This window comes from Charadrius vociferus, unplaced genomic scaffold, assembly GCF_000708025.1.
Source record: "Charadrius vociferus isolate BGI_N301 unplaced genomic scaffold, ASM70802v2 scaffold513, whole genome shotgun sequence".
NCBI classification, from domain to species: Eukaryota; Metazoa; Chordata; class Aves; order Charadriiformes; family Charadriidae; genus Charadrius; species Charadrius vociferus.
In genome coordinates, this window is record NW_009647423.1 from 238,073 (window position 1) to 260,084 (window position 22,012).

Sequence of the window (22,012 nt, forward strand, 5' to 3'; positions counted from 1 at the left end):
TATTGAACAATTTATTTTGTAACTATTTGTGCTGGGGAAAAAAATTGTTTCATAGGGTTTCAGCAAACCTAAGCTAAAAACATCCCAGAGAACGCATACACACCCATCAGCCAAGCAACCATGTACAATGTTAACCAAACAAGTGTTTCATGACAGCTTCTATGAGGAAGACAGCATCAGCTGAGAGGTGACTGGATATTTAAGCAAAGGTACTGGTCACCCTCGGATATGACACTCCAAAACAAGAGTGTGTGAATGTATATATACATCTTAAAAAATCTGCCTATAACATATTCTGGTGAATAATATTAGGCCATACTGTAAATTAAATGTACATTCACATCCCACCCCTGCTAATATTTGAAAAGAACCCCAACAAACCCCAAACCATTGTCACTTTTTATTGTTCTCCTTTTTTATGCGGCTTTATAATGTGAACACATGTGCCGAAGCAGAAAAGTATCACATTCGTGTTCACTATTCATAAAATCATAGGATAATTGAGGCTGGACATGACCTCAGGAGATCTCTAGTCCAACCTCCTGCTCAAAGCAAGGTTCAGCTATGGGGTCATGCCAGCATGCTCGGGGCTGGTCTTGAAAACTTCAAGGAAAAGAGGCTGCAAAACCACTTCGGGCAACCTGTTCTAGAACCTTACTGTCCTATCACAGAAAAGTATTAATTGGGCATTAAAAACAAGGATACGCATTGAAAAAGAAAACAACTTGCTGTTCTCTGTGTTTATCCAACTAGAAATCAGTGTGATACTGATACCCTTAATAATTTTGATGCTATTAGCAGAAAATGGTAAAATTATTTAAGATAATCTGATCTCCTGTATTTTCATGAAGCAAGCCTTTCTTTAGTTTATTTTCGTTTCTATAACCACGATAAAAAGTGCAGACCACTGGAAGAGGAAATTGCTTCCATAATAAAAAACTGTGCTAAAATTAAAACCACTCTCCTAGTGGCTATACAGCATCTTCCTTGCTGCGCTTTCAGCCCATTGCTTTGCATGCACTACGGACACAGCAAATACACCATTCCCTTCCTCTTTGCAGCAGTGTTATGTATCTGAAGACCGTTTACACATTTCTTTTCAGCTGACTCTACACTAAGTAAGCTTCATTCATCCAATCCTTCCTCAAAGGTTACGAGTTCCTGAGTACCAGTCATTCTCAGCACTCTCCTTTCAAAATCCTTTAAGTTGAAGCTTTACCAATACCAACTAGCACAGGACTATCTAATTAACATTGCAGACAATATTCCACTTTAAAACATCTTTGTAAGAGTCTTTCATTTGCAACTGCCTGACTTCATTTACCTGTTTTCAGCTTCTGATCCAAATATTTCTCAGATTTTAATTTCTGGGTAGATACCATCTGATTTGGTTTTCCACAGCTCAGATTTATTCTCCCTTAAAGGTAGTTTCTTTTCTTGCACTTGTTCCTTCTGTGTTGGATCCTATATTTTCAAGCTACATCTCCAATTTGCCAACAACATTCTGGATTTTAAAGCTTTCTTCTAGTTATTATCAGTCCCTCCTGACTGCATATCATCATAAAGTGTAATGCTCATACTTTCTATCCGGTACTGTAAAATTACAATTCTGACCAGTATTAGAACGAGCATGAATCCACATGATATAGTCTGCCTTCCTGGCAGCAAGCCAATTAAAACTGCTCTCAGCATATACTTTTTCAGTAATGCTATAGAAGGGTAGACTTTTGTTGCAGCTATAAGACTATCATATAAGACAATGTTATTATCTAAGTAACACAAGGAAAAGAGAATACAAAGGGGAATTAAAACAAATTTACAGTGATAGCATATTTCCCATAGAGGGAAAACTTGCAGCATAACACGTGCACACACAGCCTGTAGCTTCCCTTACCACTACTGGCTTCTGTAAGAGAGAAGTTCAACCAAGACCCCAAAAAAAAAAAAAAAAGGAGAAAGGCAGAACAAGGCTTCTGGATTCCTCAAGGAGAACCAACTGTGGCAAATAAACCTTTAAACAGCCCAAAATAATCTCCCTCAATAGTTTAAATTACAGATGCCTCCTGTATCTTTAATTTACATATGATCACTCACTTTCATCTCAGTTGCCCACATCTCCCTGATGTCCCCAGAGCTTGCTCTGACAAAGCAGAATGTAGTCCAATAAAAGCCAGTCAACTAGTTTGATTTGGTGAACCAGGAGGTACAAGGCTGAGTTGGTTTCAAGTATTCAATCCTATGGAATGATATGGTCACCAAAACAAAAATATAGGATTGTTCATTTTAATGTACTTCTGCAGAGAGTTGGAAATGGCAAATATCCCACGTTTAGGCAGCTGTGTCCCACTCTAGGTGATAAGTAAAACAGAGTGTGCAAACACAATCTTGTTGCTTAATATGAAAGATAAGGCAGAGATTTTTGTATTAGGAAAAATAAGATTTTAAGTTCCAGGCTTTTTAATCATGTTTGTTACTCACAAATTAGTACAAGTATTTTATTTTGTGATGTTATGTTAAAATGCAAAAGGTGTTGATACTTTTTAATGCTGGAGTTCAGTAACTGGGAACTCAGCATTGTTGTTGTTCAACAGTTATTTGAATTAAGGATAAATTGAGTAACTGTGAAAGTCCAGGCTGAGACCTACTTCCCATAATCTTAAAATACATTCTTTCCTCACAAATCACGATGTTTAGCTTCTGATGAAACTTGCAAATTATTTTTGAGAGATCACTGGTAAATAAAGATCCTTCCACCCGTATATTTCCTTTCATTTGAAAGACAGCTGAATACATTGTTAATAGAGTGGAAATACTTTGAAATGGGATCTTTTAATTAACTTCTGAAATTACATGACAAAAAAAATAAAAATGGTCTAAATCTGCTGACTCAGCTTCCACATAAGAAAAATGTGACTACCAGTGGTTATGTCATTTTATCTCTGCCTTAAAATAAGGGAAATCAAGCAAAGAGAGTGGCAGCAACAGCTGGAACCACGTGCCTGTGTCCAAACACAATTTATTCATAAAACTCGAGGAGAGCACAGCACAGCTGCAGAGCAATTATGAAAGAAAAAAAAAAACTCCACAAGCCCTTCAGACTGATGAATAACAATGACACTGAGGAATTAAGAGCTGTCAGTGGAATTAGAAACACTCAAGCTTAACAAGTATATTTTTTTAGAAGCTGAATCTTCATGTTATAAATGTTAGTTGCTATGGATGCTGTATTTTACTTCTGATACTTCTTCCTTCCTGATTATTCGAATACTTCCTCCTAAAAAATCCTTCACAAACTTAAATCTGCTTAAATTCTGTTAATCCGTAACATGCTTTCTTTAAAATATGAACACTGGAAATCTGGCTGACACTTCTGAAGAGGTATGGCGGGTGAGTGAATATACCCATGTCCCAGGCAGCCTAACTCACAAATATATTCACTTTTTTAAATTCAGAAGCTGCCACCTATTCTCCATTTTCTCCAGTCTGAATATTGCCAGAATAGCAGTATCTGTCGTTCTTCATCTTTATCGTATATAAATTCAGCAGAACTGCTTTTCTGCACCTTTTTCAGACAGTAAGCTGAAACACAGAGAAACCATCTATGATCCAAGCAGACTCTCAGTTCAGGTTGCCTAATCCAAATCAGCCAAAACTAGTGAAAAAGCAGTAACCAGGCAGCACCATGGTTAGGAGCTGAAGTTTCAACCATAAACTATCACCATTGTTACTTTCATTCCTATTAGGCAAGGTAAGAACAGGCTCTTCCTTCCACTTGTCCCTCAACACAGACTTGCCTTTGATGACCTGTGAAGACCTACTTGTCTGAAGCCACACAAGAAGATTAGGCTGCATCATCTAGAGCGACCCAGGCTGGCATTCTGTCAGGCAAGACAGCCTTCCATAGGGCCAGTTTAATTCCCATTTTGATGCACAAGCTTTTGAACTATTTCTGACCACGACACAGCATCTCCAATTAGGACAAACTGCTTCAAGCTCTGTTTCCAATACCCAGTGGTAAAGAACAAGGAAAGGCTTGTCCTGGAATTTACACTTGGAAATATTTTATGGCTGTTGGGAGGCTAAATGTCCTTAGGGCAACACACCAGTCCATCAGGCAAAGGGACTGAACTTGAAGTCTGAGGAAGAGATAAACGCCCCTGTATTCAGCTTGGCCACAGACAGTCAAGTCAATTCTCTCCGAGTCAGGAGAAAAAACTCATGTTGACTACTGTGTAGGTACACAGAAGTACATAAATGAAAATTAACCTTTTTAAACTAGCGGCCAGTTATACTGTAGCAAATGTTAAATTTTGCTATTGCAGTAAATTTATGTTCTTGGGAAAAAAGTGTGTAAAACATTTAGCAGCTATGATCAACAGAATAATCTTCTGTAAAAGTGAATTTGTAATGCATAAAAGCAGTAATTAAGTACTATAAATACCTACACATCATCTCACCGTACATTTCATACCATATAAATAAGCATTTACTAGTTATTACAGAAATAAGATAGCAGTAAACGCTACTGGAGTCCAGTGGTTATGGTTCTGTTCAGCTTCATTATTAAATCTTTTATTAAAAAAAATAAGTCTTTCTAAAATAAGCACTGATGACAATGATTAACAAATATAAAACCCTCCTTGTTCTTAAGCATTTTAGGGATCATTTACACAGCAAAAAAAAAAAAGAATTTTATTCATGAAAGAGTTAAAGACGACCTTCAGAACAAAGCTCTACTTGGTTGGTCATATATCGAATTGTTAAACCAAAAAAAGAAATAACATGGACAGAATAATTTGCCTTTTCACCTTCTTCACCTTTGCTACCCACAAAGCCACGTTCACCCTAGAACACAAAACAGCAAAATACCTCAAACATAAACATTCTTCAAATAATTGCATTCTTTAAAATAGTTTTTTTTGCACTGTATTTTTATTATGGGATTAAAACAGAAGAAATCATTTGGATATGGATTGTCTCTCATTCAAAAAGGTGTGAAACCTCTACAAAAAATGACACAGCTTTCTACAGTTTTGTCAATTAACAGTAGTCACTCATTTTTCCATTCAGCCTAAGGGATCTTCTTGGCTTTAAAAACTCTGAACTATTCATTGATGTTAAACCCACTCATTACAGTCCTGCTCTTCTTATGCAGAACTGATTTTAATACACTTAATCCTATTAATACCTTGATTTTAATTTTTAAATATGACTAGTCAGCTGCGAAGGCCTCCAAAACCCAGAACAATTGAGAAAAATATACAGATACAATTTACTAAAAAAAACCTCATTCCTTTCACTTTGACAACCACATCAAATTACCCAAGTATTAAAAAAAAAACCACAACAGGAGTGAGTTTTGAAATACTAATTAAAGCTCAGCTTATTTCAGCAGATTGAATTCTTTATTTGATGGTCTTTCAGCAAAAAGACCTGTTACAATGATTTTCCAGCTCCAATTTGATAACTTTTAGCTCAGAAAAAGATCTCAATGTACAATCTTACTACGTTAATACCTTTGTCAAATAGTCTGCAGCCTGAATATATTATAACAAGACTAACAGCTGTTTTAGATCTTTATTAATGTATACTTGTATGTTTTGTGAGACATACAGCAGACATACAGCCAAAATTACATACCTGTAGCACAAAAACTACCTAATAAAAAAAACCCAAACATTCCCTTTCTCCCTCAAATCATGTAGCAGAAGACAGTTCGCAATGTCTTTGCCAGTGTCTAGAATTCAGCCTCACCACCTCAGTACAACACATGATTTTTACAGGGCTGAAGATGAAAAGACTGGAAAATTTCCAAAGTAAAGCATATGGTGTTTTCTAAATTACTTTCAAAAAATTAGAATGAGCAATGTCTAAATATTCTTTCACCCTTCAGAGAGTGTCATTTCCTTATATAGGAATCTAAAGTTTAAGTGAGGTTAACTAGAACAGCAGGCTACAACTTGCAAATTTTCTAGCAGCATTTTGTCAAATCTTTCAACTGATACGGCATCATGGACTACACATCTGGGAATTAAATTCAAAGCTTTGGAGATGTGCAGATGTATAGGTTATTAAATAGTTCTGGAGTTTTCACCAACTATCTACAGTGGCTGCTTTTTGTTTGCTTCTTTTGGCTGTGGTGGCTCATACAATCAGCAGCTTAGGGGTCAATTTTAGAAGCATGCCCAAGACCAAGCATGCAAAATGGGACCTAGTGAAATAACCTTCCGTATGTCCTCACCTAAAAATAAGTGGTAAATTACTGAAAGAACTTCTGAATGTATGTAACTACTGTTTTACTCATCTAGTTTCCCTTTCTCACAAAAGGTTGGATCAGACGATCTTTTGAGGTCCCTTCCAACCTGGTTTGTTCTATGATTCCCATGATTTCTCTGGGAAGAGAAGCCCAAGCTGTTAGACATATAACACAGCTAACACTTAAACACTTACACCCTTTTGACAAATTTCTAGAAGTAAAGTGTTTTCTTCATTTAGCCTTCCCGTTTGTGAGACTGCATATCCTGTCTTTACTAAATTCCCAATTCATTATAGAAAAATTATTCTTAGAGAGAGTCAAAAATTCTCTGGTCGTAGCTTGTGTCCATTGCCTCTTGTTCTTTCGCTATACACCTCTGACAAGAGTCTGGCTCTGGATTCTCCACACCCTCCCAGGACTTACAGACAGCAACGAGTCTGCACACCATCCTCCACCCTCCCCCTTTCCATATTACCTCATCTTAAGGCTAACAAGCCCAGCTCCCTCAGCCTCCCCTCGTACATCATGAGCTCCAAGCCCCTGGCCATCCTGGTGGGCCTCCACTAGGCTTGCCCCAATGAGCTGTTCTTTATCCTGTCCTGGGGAGCTCCAAACTGGACACAGAACTCCAGATGTGGTGTAACAAGCAGCAACCACTCATCCTGACTTGCTGGCCATGCTCTTGCTAAGGCAGCTCAAGATGGAGTTGGCCTTCTCTACCAAAAGGGCACGCAGCATGACCCACAACTCTTCTTCTGTAGAGCAGCTTTCTAGCAATTTGGCACCTAGCCTGTACTGTCACATGAGGCTATTCCTTCTCAAAGGCAGGACCTCATGTTTGCCTTCGCTTAACTTCATGAGTTTTGCATGAGCTCATTTCTCCAGAATGTTGAGATACCACTGAATATCATTCTTGCCCAACATCCGTGAACTTGCTGAGAATCCCATCAACCAGGTTATTAATAAAGACATTAAATAATACTGGTGCCAGTATCACCCCATAGGGGATGACACTAGTTACTAGGTAGCAGTTGGGCTGCATAGCAGTTATTCCACCTTTGAGCCCAACAATTCAACCAATCTTCCACCCGCCTTATTGTCCATTTATCCAGTCTGTATCTCACAGATTTGAGTACAATGATATGATGAAACGGTGCCAAAAGCCTGGCTGAAGTCAAGGTATACAACGTCCACTGCTGTCCCCTAATCCACACAGTCAGTCGTCTTATCAGAGCAGGCAATCGGATTGGTCAGGCATGATTTGTCCTTGGTGAATCCACACTGGCTGTTCCTAGTTGCCTTCTAGTCCTTCATGCATTTAGAAATGCATTTCAGGTCTTACTATATAAATTTTCCAGAGAAAGAGGTGAGGCTGACTCACCTCTTGAAGATGAAAGTAACTTTTGCCTGTTTCCAGTCATCAGAGACCTCCCCTAGTCATCACAATCTTTTGATAATGACAGAAGGCAGCCTTGCTGTGACATCTTTGGTATCTTGCAAACGTCCAAGTAGCTTAAGTGCTCCTTAACACTCACTTCCCCTTCAGTGGGCAATGGTTCCTTCTCACACACTCTGCTAGGAGGCTTAATTAACCTGGGAGGCCTGAGGGCAAACTTCATTAGTGAAAACTAAGGCAAAAATGGTATTGGGTACTCTCGGCCTTTTCCATGTCTCCCACCCCATTAAGCAGTCGGTCAACATTTTCTTCAGCCCTGTTTTTTGCTACAAATGCACTTAAAAGAAGCCCTTCATGCTGCCCTTCAAATCCCTCATTAGTTTTAATTCCAGATGAGTTTTTGGTCTCCTGACTCCATCACCACATGCTCTGGCAATGTTTCTATATTCCTACTGGGTAGCTCACCCCTGCTTCCACTATTTACTTTGTTTTTGTGTCTGAGCTCAGTCAGGAGCTCCTTGTTCATCAATACTGCCCTTCTGCCATACTTTCTCAACTCCCTGCACATCAGCATGGACTGCTCTTGGGATTTTAGGAAGCTGTCCTTGAAGATCAACTACCTGGGTTCCTTAGGCCTGGGGAACAGTCTCAATCGCTCCTTGGTCTCCTCTTTGGCTGATTCAACAAACTTAGCTCCTTGAAACTCTTCCTCAAAGGTCTTGTTTTCTAGCCCCCTGGACAGACACTAACTCCATGCTGGACCCACTCTGTTTTTTCCACATCTGTAGAAGAAATGGGGGTGGAAGAACCAAAGATGAGACAGCATATCCAATGCAGTACCACCAAGCAAGGGGGGGAAAATATCTTCCCCTGATCTGTCTACTGCAGTTTTACTAACACAGTGCAATACGTGGTTTATTTTATTCTCAGTAGAACACTGTTAGCTCATAATTCAGCCTCATGTGTACCTCCAGGTGCTTTTCAGCAATGCGGCTGCTCAACCAGTCAGTTCTCTCCTGTACCAATGTATGGGGTGATTAACTAATTCCTTCTTCTTCAGAAATACAGGCTAAGCGTCCAGAATTTTCACACAGTTTTGAATTTTTAAAAAATTATTTCCCATTAGAGAAAATAAGAAATACAGTCAACAGAAAGCAAAGAGAAAGAAGTTTAGGTAATTTCCACTTGACAGCATTAAAAAGATATAACAATATTAGCCACTGGTAAGTTATTTCAAAGAATTTGAATTTTGCAGAAATAAAAATGTGAAAGTTGCAAAATAACATAATTATGACCGACTTAGATTCTTCTTTCTGTTGCAAAATTCTTGTATTAAGTTAGGCAGAACATTTCACAGAAGCTTTTTCATGGACAATCACTGATTACTCGTCTCAATACTCACTGCAGGATTGCTGATGTGATTTTCAGTGTTTTAAATATGCCTGCAGTACAAGTCAATGAGAACCCGTCTTTGAACTTACAAACTGATAGACTGCGGTAAGCATGTTGTGGAACTCAATGCTGGCTACCTCATCTGCAGAAAATAAGTTCCTTCCTTCCCTTCGTGCTATATTACAGGAAGTATCTGCCTTAAAGATACACAAATCAGCCGTTTGCATCAAGGTCACGCTGAGAACACTTTCTTGAAATTTTAATATGAACAAAATAATGGTTTTTTTGTCTAGTCCCTTAATTTGTACAAGCAGCAGAACTATTTCCCCTACAGTTTTCTAAAAGGAATTAGTTGGACAGATGCATGTGAAATACGATTTCATTCCAAATACTTATGGTTAAACACAGCTGCAGTCAACAGAAAAAAAAAAAACAAAACCAAACACCTGACCATGAAAAGAGTCAGGCAACATTAACAAATATTACCAGCAAGGTGTCTAATACAGATGTCTCTTTTTGCAAGTTCTAGCCTTCCTAAAATATTCCACCTCTGGAGAGGAGTAAAAGAAGCAACAGTGCTGTCCCTCATCTCATTTTGCTGAGACCACAAGACTCTCAAATTTCAAATTTTTGAATATGTTACATTGTGGCTTGAAAGACCTGCACAGTTCTGAGACTTCAGTGACTGCTCTTAATGATCAGGTTTGAGACCATCCGAGGAACTTGAAGGTGCACAAGTCCATGGGACCTGACGAGATTCATCCGCCAGTCCCAGGGGAACTGGCAGATGAAGTTGCCAAGCCACTACCCACTATATTGGAAAAGTTGTGGCAGTCCAGTGACTTTCTCACTGACTGGAAAAGGGGAAACATAACCCACGTTTTTAAAAAGGGAAAAAAGGAAGATCTGGGGAACTACAGGCCAGTCAGTCTCACTTCTGTGCCCAGCAAGATCATGGAGCAGATCCTCCTGGAAACTATGCTAAGGCACGTGGTAAATAAGGAGGTGATAGGTGACAGCCAACATAGCTTCACTAAGGGCAAATTGTGTCTGAAAAGAATGGTGGCCTTCCATGACAGGGTTACAGCATTGGTGGATAAGGGAAGCACAGAGCAACTGACTATCATCTACCTGGACTTGTGCAATCCATTTGACAACTGTCCTGCATGTCATCCTTGTCTCTAAATTGGAGAGACATGGATTTGACAGATGGACCACTTGGTGGATAAGGAATTGGCTGGATGGCCTCACGCAAAGGGTTGCGGTCAACAGCTTGATGTCCAAGTTCAGACCAGTGATGAGTGGCAATCCTCAGGGGTTGATATTAGGACTGGCACTGTTTAACATCTTCATCAGCGACATGGATGGTGGGATTGAGTGCCCCCTCAGCAAGTTTGCTGATGACACCAAGCTGAGTGGTGCAGTCAAAACACTGGAGGGAAAGGATGCCATCCAGAAGGACCTGGACAGGCTGGAGAGGTGGGCCTGTGCAAACTTCATAAAGTTCAACAAGGGCAAGTGTAAAGTCCTACATCTGGGTCAGGGCAATCCCATGCACAAATATAGGCTCGGCAGGGAATGGATTGAGGACAGCCCTGAGGAGAAGGACCTGGAGGTGCTGTTTGATGAGAAGCTCAATATGAGCCAACAATGTGCGATCGCAGCCCAGAAGACCAACCATATCCTGGGCTGCATCAAAAGAAGCGTGGCCAGCAGGTCAAGGGAGGTGATTCTGCCCCTCTACTCCACTCCCGTGAGGCCCCACCTGGAATACTGTGTCCAGCTCTGGAGCGCCCAACATAAGAAGGACATGGACCTGTTGGAGTGGGTCCAGAGGAGGGTCATGAAGATGATTCTGAGGGCCAGAGCACTTCTCCTATGAAGACAGCATGAGAGAGTTGGGGTTGTTCACTCTGGAGAAGAGACGACTCCAGGGAGACCTTACAGCAGCCATCCAGTATCTTAAGGGGGCCTACAAGTAGACTGGAGAGGGAATTTTTACAAGAGCATGTAGTGATAGGATGAGGGGGAATGGCTTCAAACTGCAAGAGGGGAGATTTAGAACAGGTATTAGGAAAAAAAATTTCACTATGAGGGTGGTGAGACCCTGGAACAGGGAAGCTGTGGATGTCCCATCCCTGGAAGTGTTCAAGGCCAGGCTGGACATGGCCTTGGGCAACCTGGTCTAGTCGGAGGTGTCCCTGCCCATGGCAGGGAGGTTGAAACTCTATGATCTTCAAGGTCCCCTCCAACCCAAACCATTCTATGATTCTCTGAATACTGATAGGCAGGTTTGTGCCACTGCACCACACCCCCTTTCTCTTCTGAAAGAGAAGCTGATAGTAAAGTTCCTCTCTCACATTATGCAACTCAAACTGTAATTTAAATACAAATTATGTAGATACTGAACAGCTGGCAAAAATACATAAAATGACACTGACTTTGTTCGTTTGTTTTGTTTTGGTTTTGTTTTACCTTGGAACCAGTAAGACCAGGTATGCCAGGAGCACCTATTAAGCCAGCTTCCCCCTGAAACAAAATATACATAGCCATCATTTTACAGACCTGAGCTAAATTAAGAGAAAAAGACATCTGGACATGTACTGCTTCTCATTCCTTTTCTACAGAACAGCTGAACCGATTTCTAGAGTTGTTTGTCTGTTGACTTGTATTTGGTTAAAATACATTTCACTTTCCAAATATTAGCCAATTAACAATTACGGATTATCTAATCATGCAGCAGATATAGCTGTATATTGCTTCAGACAACTGGACAAAAAAAGATTAGTGTGTTTGGATTACATGAAAATCTATCTTAAGTTTTATTTCGGGCCCTGATTCAGAAAAAAGTACTGCAGGAGACACTTGCATACTACCCAAGTACCTAAAATCCCAACAAGGGTGCCACAGCTTCCTCTTTCTCCCTAATACCTATTAGGTGCTTGAAGCCACAGGGATCTACACTTAATCCATTAGGTCCCACAGGGAGTGAGGCTGCTGGTTTCCAGGCTCTGCTCAAAGGGGAGTTTTAGATCTTTCCCCCATCTCTAGTAGAGTTAGAACTGACATTTTGTAGCAGGAATCATAGAATGGTTTAGGTTGGAAAGGACCTTGAAGATCATGGAGTTCCAACCTCCCTGCCATGGGCAGGGACACATCCCACTACACCAGGTTGCCCAAGGCCCCGTCCAGCCTGGCCTTGAACACCTCAGGGACTGGGGCCTCAACGACCTCTCTGGGCAACGTGTTCCAGTGCCTTACCACCCTTAAAGTGAAAAATTTCTTCCTAATGTTCAATCTAAACCTGCCCTCTTCCAGTTTATAGCCATTCCCCCTCACCCTGTCACTACATGACCTAGTAAAAAGTCCTTCCCCAGCTCTCCTGTAGGCCCCCTTTAGGTACTGGAAGGCCGCAATAAGATCTCCAATGAAATGGAGGAAATGCAAATCTTGATCCTGTGCATCCAGGCAAACAAAACTCTGTTTCTCCTGCTTCCTAAGTGAATGTTCAGCCTATGTTGTTAAATTACTGCCTCCTCTACCCTACGTTTTAAAAGAGCAAAATGCCAGCTGCACTGCTGACTGCTAGTCACCCCCTGCCCCTCAAATTACTTTCTCCTTGCAACGCCCATGAAAATTAATAAGCTGATTTGGGTTTGTAAATTCCACTCAACAAACCGGATGCTTGAAAGTTATGCTCAGCATCTGATCATAAGTGCAAACAAGCACCTTGTTAATCCATTTATTTTTTTTAAAGGTAACTATCCAAGCTGAGTAACATGGTAAACTTAATCTTCAATATCTGAATTAGAATTAATTGAGCAAAAGGAAAAAAAATAGATCAATAGCTCCGAGTTGAAAGCTACAAACAATTCAGTTCTGCATTTAATATAGCTCTTTCAAAGGAAAAGGTATAGTTAAAAAACTAGTAATATCTCATTTAGAATTAAAATACAAAATATTGCAGCGGTTTCCATTCCTTCTTAGCAAAGCGTGTTAAACAATTACAGACATAGTGAGAACCAGGGTATGCCACTCATTGCTAAGAGCCACCCTCCATTTACAGATTCATGAAATATGCCACCATGGAGTACATTAATTTTGATCTCAATACATCTAAAGTTGCTGAGCTAAGTTCTGTTAGAAGAATTCATCCATGCTTATGTGACCTCAAGTGAGAGCTTAGAAGACTTATTAAAGGAATCTAAAATCAAAACGCTTTCTCCATTCCATTCATGGGTCTTAATTCCTTGACAGAAGTTTGCCCTAGTAACTCGCACACCATCCAATTCAGTTTTCTAGCCAAGCCAGAATTCAGCAACAAAAGAAAGTTTTGAAAGTTCACTCATTTGATTCCAAGCCAAGCAGAAGACAAATGCCTCACAGACGCAAAAAAAGAACAGAGACAAAGGAAAAACTCCAGTCTCTCTTAGCAGAAAGAGCCAATAAAAGAACAATTACTCATCAAAATGATACAAGTAATTAAACAAATAAATACAAAGCACTCGTGATATACAGCAATTAAAATACAGCTTAAAATATCTTGTTAAAACGGCATTTTTCTAACTCCACTCATGGCACAGTTTCCAACATCTTCCTTCCAGCTCCCCTCTGTAAAAATAGATGCTAGCGTGCTGGGGAAAAATTCTAATTAATCATCACCAGTAATCCTTAGTCCTTCATTTTCTCCAGATTTACAACGTGAATTCAGAAAAATTCTTCATAGTCTAACAGTTACCAGATAATAATATTTCATCTTCCCTGCTATATTGGATCACTGTAAATTAGAAAAAAACCCACATTCACTGTTTTTTGTGGAGACAAGCCACAGATGTTTTGCCTTGCACTGTTTAATCAGTTTTCTACAAATTATTATCCCTTCAACAGAACAATGCAAAAATAACCTCCTACATCAATACTGATTCATACTAAATCTAAAGTGATTAATGTTGTGCTTGCTTTAACTATTTCGGAAACACACAATGTATTTATAATCATGGTTCTTAATGTATTTATCATTTATTGATTTTGCAGCTTGTAACTGTACTGCAACACCCTACAAAATTAGAGACTCAGTTTATACCTAAAGGTTTTCAAGACAGAGTAAGATTCTTTGTATCTGTGCACTTAGCAACTTTCTTAGAATGCATTTGCATTAATTTTTATACCTTGACTTCCACATTTAGCTTTTTCTCCCCTAAATAAGAGACTTTCACATTAAAAAAAAAAAAAAAGGAGAGGCTATCTTAACACACAAGTATGGGAACTTTATAAAGTGCATTTTACTACCAAACAATCTGGTGCCAAAAATGAATCAGGCATCACATTATCTAATCATTAAAAAAAAAAACAAACATTGAGAGAAACGTGTATCAATCACTTGGAATGCATTTTGCTATTTGGAACATTTTAGGCATTAACATGATTTATAACAGCAAACATGCTGGAACTTCGTGAGATTCTCTTCAAGGCTGGGAAAAAGAAACAATTACTGTAAAATACTTCAAGGATTTTGCAGATATGATTCTGCAAAATTTAAAAAAAACCCAACCAACTAACCAACACCACGAAGAAGCAGTCAGATGCTTCTCCATCCTCAATATGAAAAGCAAACTTTTCTTCCTTTTATTTTTAAATTTACTGGGGCACTGCCAGGAGCTTGATTTACACAATAGACTTGGTACTCCAGGGTTACTAGCAAGAAAAACTCATCTTAATAGAAGTATAATCATCGCGGTCAAACACTACTTACTGTTTTGATAATTTATGGATATGTGCCTTCCATTACCCTGAGTATGCCAGATCCTTGGAATAATCTAATAGCCCGGTGTTTTAAAATGAGGACAACTATTTTTAGCATTGCAGAAATGGAGCGGAATGTTCAACAACGTACTGTCAGAGGGCTCCAGCAGCATCCTCCCCCGTGGAGCACGTACTGAGCCAGTCCAGACCCACCAGTGGGGGCAGAGCTTTGCCTTTAACAAATAAAAATCCCACACCAATTATACTCTATTATGTGACACCTTCCTTAGCCTACTGGAATATTTCCTTGTTTCTTTAAACAGGCTCCTGCTAATGGTTAGGATCACCTGATAGAATATTAATTACATAAAAATATATTCAGCTGATATTTACTAAGACTTGCCCCATGAATCTCCCGTATTAGTCACGTCAGGAAGTTTCTGCTAAATATTATGACAATTTGGTTTTGCTGCCTCTACAGATCCCTTTTTTCCCACTTAGTTACTGCTGAAGCACCAGTTCAAAAGGGTCAAAACCACCAGCGAGTGCTGAGTACTTACTCAGTGCTATCCTTGATGCAAACTTGACGCAAACCATGTAAGCAAGCATAAAATCCTCCCTAAAAATAACCTGATGAAAAAGGGCTTGGGACAGGTAAATAGTTTGTTTCCTTTCTTCTGTCCTGCTTCCACAGCAACCCCAGCAGAACAGGTACGCCACAGGTTTGGCCAAGGGGGTGAGGGCTGGTCAGAGGACTCTGCTGTCTTTGTGATCAGGGCTCCTGTGGCTCGTTTATGTAGCTGCTCAAAAGAAAGGCAAATGAGAATAGCCCTACTGTTCTCATTTGCATCTCATAATGTAATCCTAGTTCAGGAGGCATCAATTTTTCCTCATTCACAAAACTTCCGGATATCCATCTTTGAGACAAGTCTGACTTGCCTATCTATTCAGGCAACTAGATGTTAATACACTCCAAATCAAATGACACTTGAAAATTTAGGGTTTGGTGCTTTGCATAAAACTAATGAATGAGCAGCCAGAGGCAGTTCAGAGCTTCAGAGAACATGGCCACAGCGCTCCTTACTCCAGACTGCGCTCTCTTTAGTTGGCATTGTTTCCTTTTTGCTACTAGCGTGTGTTAAAAAGCACGCAACTCGCGCAATTTCTATACTCAAATACATAAAGCACATATATTTCACAAATAAAGTGCATAAGTAAAAAAAGCTTGTTTCTATGGTTTGCTCCCACAAGTTGTTTTCACACAACATGAGAAGTCAGAGAAGTTATTCTGTAAACCTGAGACAAAAGGACCACTCCACTTATTTTCATGCATAACTACAGGCCGGCATATTATGCCCCTCCCCCTCCCCCCCCTTTTTTGAAAACTGATAATGAACTGACTGAAGCCTTTCTGATAGATGTCAAGGACCAGGTTTTATACCACCAAAAAAAGTATCAGCAGGAGCAGAGCTTCTGCTGTCAATAGGTGTTCTTTCTGTGTTTGGCAAATACAAGTGGTATTCACCACTATCGCATGTCCTTGAAGAAGTGACAACTGCCGCCTTCTTGACCTTCTTCATCAAGAAGTGACAGCTCAGTCCAGAAGGCATGTTTCCAGTCACCACTCTTAAATGCCACTGATTTCAAATGGAACAGAACTGGACTGCAAGGAACTAAACAGCAAATAGTGGAGAAAAATGAAGGCAGAACATACTATCAGCACCTAACCAGGACCTTGGGTAGTTTGGTTTTAGTTCCTCAGTTGTGAGAGGAAAATAATTAGCCTCTGTGGAGCCCTCAGGGGCTGTAATGATGGAGCTTTACCACCAAGGGGAAAGCTCTAGGCAATGCAAAAGAGCAGTGGAACAGGATAGTTTCTCCTCATTCTGTCTCACTGTATCCTAGAGCCTGAAGGGCCTTTACAATTTTTCCCTCTACTTTTCAGACTGAGTCAAATGACTCAAATAACATCTTTTGTAATGGCCCACCACCCAATTACATTCCTTAGGTAAGAAGAGTAAGAAGTACACTATACTTACTACATTGAAGTGGATAAGGTTAATTTTTAATTTTTTTTAGATTGTTATTTAAAAATGCAGTGCAGACATTAATTGAATGTGGGCTTGAAAACAATCCAGTTCAGTTAACCTGTAACACCATACACAGAGCATAAAGAAAATGCAAACAAAAACCACGAGAACATTTCCTGTAGAACACTGAAAACAGGCAAATAGGCTTCTGGCTGCAAAAGGTTCTCAAAGATTCATAATATCTTATGGATGAACAGTTTGGAAAATTAAGTCTAGCCAGTTGGATATTTCTATCATCTGAAGCAACACAGTAGAAAAAAAATTTGAAGTGATCTTATACTCATGGACAACTGATAGATTTTTTGTAACTATGTTTTTTCATTACAGTAGATCTGTCAAAACAAAAATTGCCTGACTTACAAACCATCTAATTATTTATTGCTAACCCAGCCATAACATGGGGTTAAAGCAAATCTAAATCCTATTAAAGTTTCAGCAGAACTGGGAATTCATCTAATTGGTCTTGCTAAAACAATACTTGAAAAGCAATAATGTTAAATGTAAGTTAAAAAGCATTATCCAATATTCATGAATTGCTGAGGACTTCTCAAAATAAGAAAATATATTATGACTATTATATTCACCATAATAATTGGAGTCCCAGGTTTATATTAGCAAGGTAAAGAGCATTGGTCAAACTCTTAGATGTCAGAGGCTATTCTTTACTGCAGGAATTATCATCATCATCACCACCATTTCCATAATCTGAAGTTTCAAGAGGCAGATTCTCCGCTAGTACAAATGTCAGTTTAAACTAACAAAGATCTGTCCCACAGGACATTAAACACTATTAGGTCTAATGTGTAACCACACAGATACAAAATGCAAAAAAGCAGTTGCAAAACTAAGAATTTAAGGTGAATAAAAAATAAATAGACCACATATACACCGGAATTTCTAATCTAGGAACTAACTCAGATGAGTAATTTTCCTGAAATACCATATTGCTGGTGTGCTTGTGTAGCTGCAAACATCCTATCAACTACTGATAAATAAAGCAGTTTAAGATAATGTTTCCATGTCTCCATTTACACTCAGAAGTTTAAGACTTTCCCAAGAAATATACCTCCTCACTTTAATAACTATGCCTTTTGTCATTTGATGTATTTTGGAGATGGGCTAGTGTTTGGATGCAGAGGATATACCGACCATGTATCTAGGACTCCAGACAGTTCCCCACCCGAGAATCTGGGATCAGGGGATCTACTGTCAGCACAGGAGCCTGAGGAACTGCTCTCTGAAGATAAGTCTCCAGGTGTACCCCATTACTGTAAATTCTGAGCAGCTGGGTAGGGAACAGCAACCTCTCAGCCTAGTAGGGTTGCAACTTTTCCTTTCAGGCCCTTTTCTTAACCTCTTTGCGGTTTATTAGCCTACTCTATATCCCACATCTGGGATGCCTGACAGAAAGAAGCTAGTCCACTATCTGAAGGGCACAGGCTCCCTGCATGAGTTTTTAATCATCCTCTCACTAAAACCCGATATTTATTTAGAGAATCAACACTACTCTGACAGCCATTTCTCTGGCTGCATTCCTTTCTCATTCTTCCGAGGTGCAGCAGAAGTACTGCCAGTACACTGGATTCTACAGGGTGGTATTTCTTCTGGCTGTTTCACAACTGCCATTATAACTCTGTCACTGCAAAGAGCCACGCATTTTTGTTAACAGTTGCTGAAGTCTCACCATCTTCCATCTCCCTAATTTGATACCAGAAAAGAAAAATGCTCAGACTAAAGTATGAAGAAATGGGGCTGGGGGCAGGGGGGATCTGGGTCGGGTGAGAAGACAAACTGGCCATAGTCACTGTTACATTACACATCCTACTGGCTAAGGCTCTGAGAGCTTACGTTAATCAAAGATGATTTGTAAGAGCATCCTGATACTCTATTCCACTGCTGGTTTTGCCAGCAGAGTTGCTGTTGTGGCACTGACTAACAAATGCCACAAAGATCACAATTTCTTCCACTCACAGTTATTAAAACAAACCAAAACCCCCCAAGTGTAATTAAATAAACAGGCCACCATTGAGACAATCTCTCTACAATTATGCAGTGTACTGTTATGTAGCTTACAACAAAATCCACAAGGAATAGCATTGTACACTATTCTCGTCTGTTAAGTAGTTTCCCACCTTTGCTCTTCCCTCACAGCCTTGGGTGCATCTCTATCAATATTGTGTGCTCCTCTGGGCAGGGAATTTCTTTTACTCCAGGCTTGTGCTACACTGTACAAGAAAATCCCAAGATCGTCTCACATTAAGGGAAGACACAGGAACACCAAGTGTAACAGCAATACCCCAGAAATCTGGCATTCTCCTTCCATGCATACTCTTCAAGGGAGTTTTCATTCTAAGTGGAGAGCTAAATAAACATTTCTTGAGATCTTATTGTCAATAGCTATAAATAAAATGTTGTGCATCTTCCACATGTCAAGGCAACAGGTTACAACTATTAAATAAAGTTAACTATGGATTAATTTCTCCTATTCAGCGCCTGTCTTATTACAAACTAAAATAATGCTATCTTCATTTGTAAGGGAAAATCAGAAGAACTGCCATTCACAACAAAAAAGGAGCCTAGTGAAAGGGGTGTTAATTCTGAAGAAAAAGCATCAGCTGACTAGCCTCTCAGTACCTGTAAAAAAAAAATAAAAAAATCTGGCTTATGTGAGGTACTTGTTAAATACAAATCAAACACCTGTCAACCAGCTGGGCCGCGTGTGTCACTGCTGAGCCATCTGCAGAAACACACCCCGCGCCAGTTGCTTTACTTAGCGTGGCCTGGGAACAAGAATCCATTAGACAGAAAGTCAACAGTGGAATTAGCAGCACTTTCTCTTTTAGTGCCCTTCCACTTACTTGTTTGACTTCTTGCGTTTCTATTTTTGGGAGCCTCATGCCAGAGCAACAGTGCTGACTGCTGATTAGACAAGACTTGGCCCGGCCTCAGCGTGTCACATTGATTTAATCAATTCGGACTTGAAACATGCAATATGAGTCTTAGGTGTTGATAAACACTGGCTAGCAGTGGGAATTAAAAAAAAAAAAAACAAAACCAAACACACCTCAACATCCTGTTTTTCAATACCTATGAATGATTTTACTATATGAATAAAAAGCAGGTTTTTTGTCCAACAACTTGGTATCTAAGAATGAGAAAAATCAATTTACATGGAATTTGGAATAAAACACTTACATTATAACTTCTAAGTTTTTTGCCAGGAAGAAGTATATTCATTGACATTAAAAATTCACGTCTTAGCTGGGTTTATTTAAATAATTATATGACTAATACAATTCACCTACCAAAAAGAGGGGGGAGAAGAGTCAATAGATACTAGGTCACAAGTAACAGCAGCCAAGAGTATTATCTTTAACCTCTGTACAATTTGTACTACATATACATTTTCTATTACATGAGTCTAACAATTTTTTTTTTTAAATTACATGCACTACTTGTAATAGAAGTTGTTACCCGCAGAGAAAACACTGTAGGAGAAAATACGGCTATATATAAATTAAATAAATTGCATTAACATAAGTTATTAATTTTTAAAATATCCTATTAGAGATCAATGATTCATCAGGTCTGAAAACTAGTATTTGGTGAAGTTCAGTATCTAATTCCTCAAAAGAAAACAAACAAAACTACAGAAAACGTGTCAGACAAGCTGTACAATGCTGCAGTACAGTGAGAAAGTTCCTTCCTCTCTGATTAGTCCATCTCCTGCAAACCTTTATAACACTAAGTCTTGCAATAACCCGTATTTTCCTTGAAGCTCTGCTTTCTGATGAGATGAACAAAGCTCAGAATATTAGTTTCAAAGCCTGCAGTCTCTAGCACTTGCAACTGAAGGAGGAAAAAAAATAAATCTATGTGCCACACAAACCTCACAGAAAGAGCCCAATAAACATAATTCAAGAACAATTGAAGAAAAATCCTCAAGCCTCCCCCCGCCCTTTCAAAGTCCAGTAAGGTCCTGACTCAGGCCTTTCAAACACAGTTAGGAATCCCAGAGCCAGGCAGGCTCACAGCTAGAGTATTCATGGATCTCTGATTAGGGAACAAAGAGCTGCATTTAATCACTGCATTATTTAACAGCCGCATTATTTTTTACTTCCACGTTACATAAGACGCTAACAAAAGCCTGTCCTGCATGGCAGCGTGCCACCCTCAGTTTTGCTCCCAGCAGCCCAGACCCTGATGAAATGGACGGTGACCTCTGGTTTCTTTGGCCACACCTCACATGACAATAGTGGCCACTGCACGCCAGGCCCCCGTCACTGGCCTTATTCTACTGGTTATTACCATGGCGTTGCAAATACCAGAGGGTATACCCTTCCACCCCCACTCTTATCTCACCAGCGTTGCTCGCCTGAAGGAGCCCGTGGCTTTGATGCCGAGCAATACACGCATTAGCGTCTGGCTCCCAAAACACATTTGCACTTTTGTTCTACTCAGAGGTACTAATCTGATTTTGAGGGAAACCACAAGAGGACAGAAGACAATACCACGACTTTCCTCAAATGGGTTAGCTGACAGACTGAAGCATATTTCCCCCCCTTCCCCAAATAGCAACGATTCTTTAATTAAAAAAGAAGTCTTTGCTCACCAACAGTACACAACTTACAGTGGACACTAACCCCCTTCCCTCCAGAATGGAAATAACACCCAAGCAGTGTCACTGCACGCAAGGTAATTTGATTCCACAGAGCTTTCTATCAAGAACTGAACTGAACTGCTGTAATTTAGCTTTAGGAATTGAAAAACCAAGGAGCTCAACAGTTCCTGGAGTTGTGAACTGCAAAAATCACCTAATAAGGCAAAAATAAGTCAGCAGAGCAGACAGCTCTCTGGAAACAAATTTACGATCAAAGGCTATTCAAAACACTTCCTTGTAATGCAGAGGAGAGTGTGAGAGCAAGCAAGCAAGAACTATACATGCTGAAGCAATGAAACAAGTTTTGTAAAACATAATGGTCTAAAGTGCATTTGCCCAGCAAAATTTTTATACAGCATATTTATGCATCAGAAAGCTACTGAGAGCTACTGTTTTCATACTCATCCACCTCTTAAAATCAGATGTGTGCTAATTATACACAGAGATATCACTGAAAACACAAAAAGAATACAAAA

The 22,012-nt window shown here is 39.6% G+C and overlaps 1 protein-coding gene across 1 annotated transcript in view; it reads right to left on the reverse strand.

Moving 5' to 3' along the window:
• Nucleotides 1–4,707: 4,707 nt before the first annotated feature.
• Nucleotides 4,708–22,012, reverse strand: part of LOC104282431 (collagen alpha-1(XIX) chain-like) — a 72,761-nt gene continuing 55,456 nt past the window's right edge. Inside the window, exons 10-11 of the mRNA XM_009880524.1 lie at nucleotides 11,520–11,573; nucleotides 4,708–4,845 (exon numbers count right to left, since the gene is read on the reverse strand). Of these exons, the coding sequence (XP_009878826.1) occupies nucleotides 4,708–4,845; nucleotides 11,520–11,573 (192 nt within the window). The remainder of the gene's footprint in view (nucleotides 4,846–11,519; nucleotides 11,574–22,012) is intronic.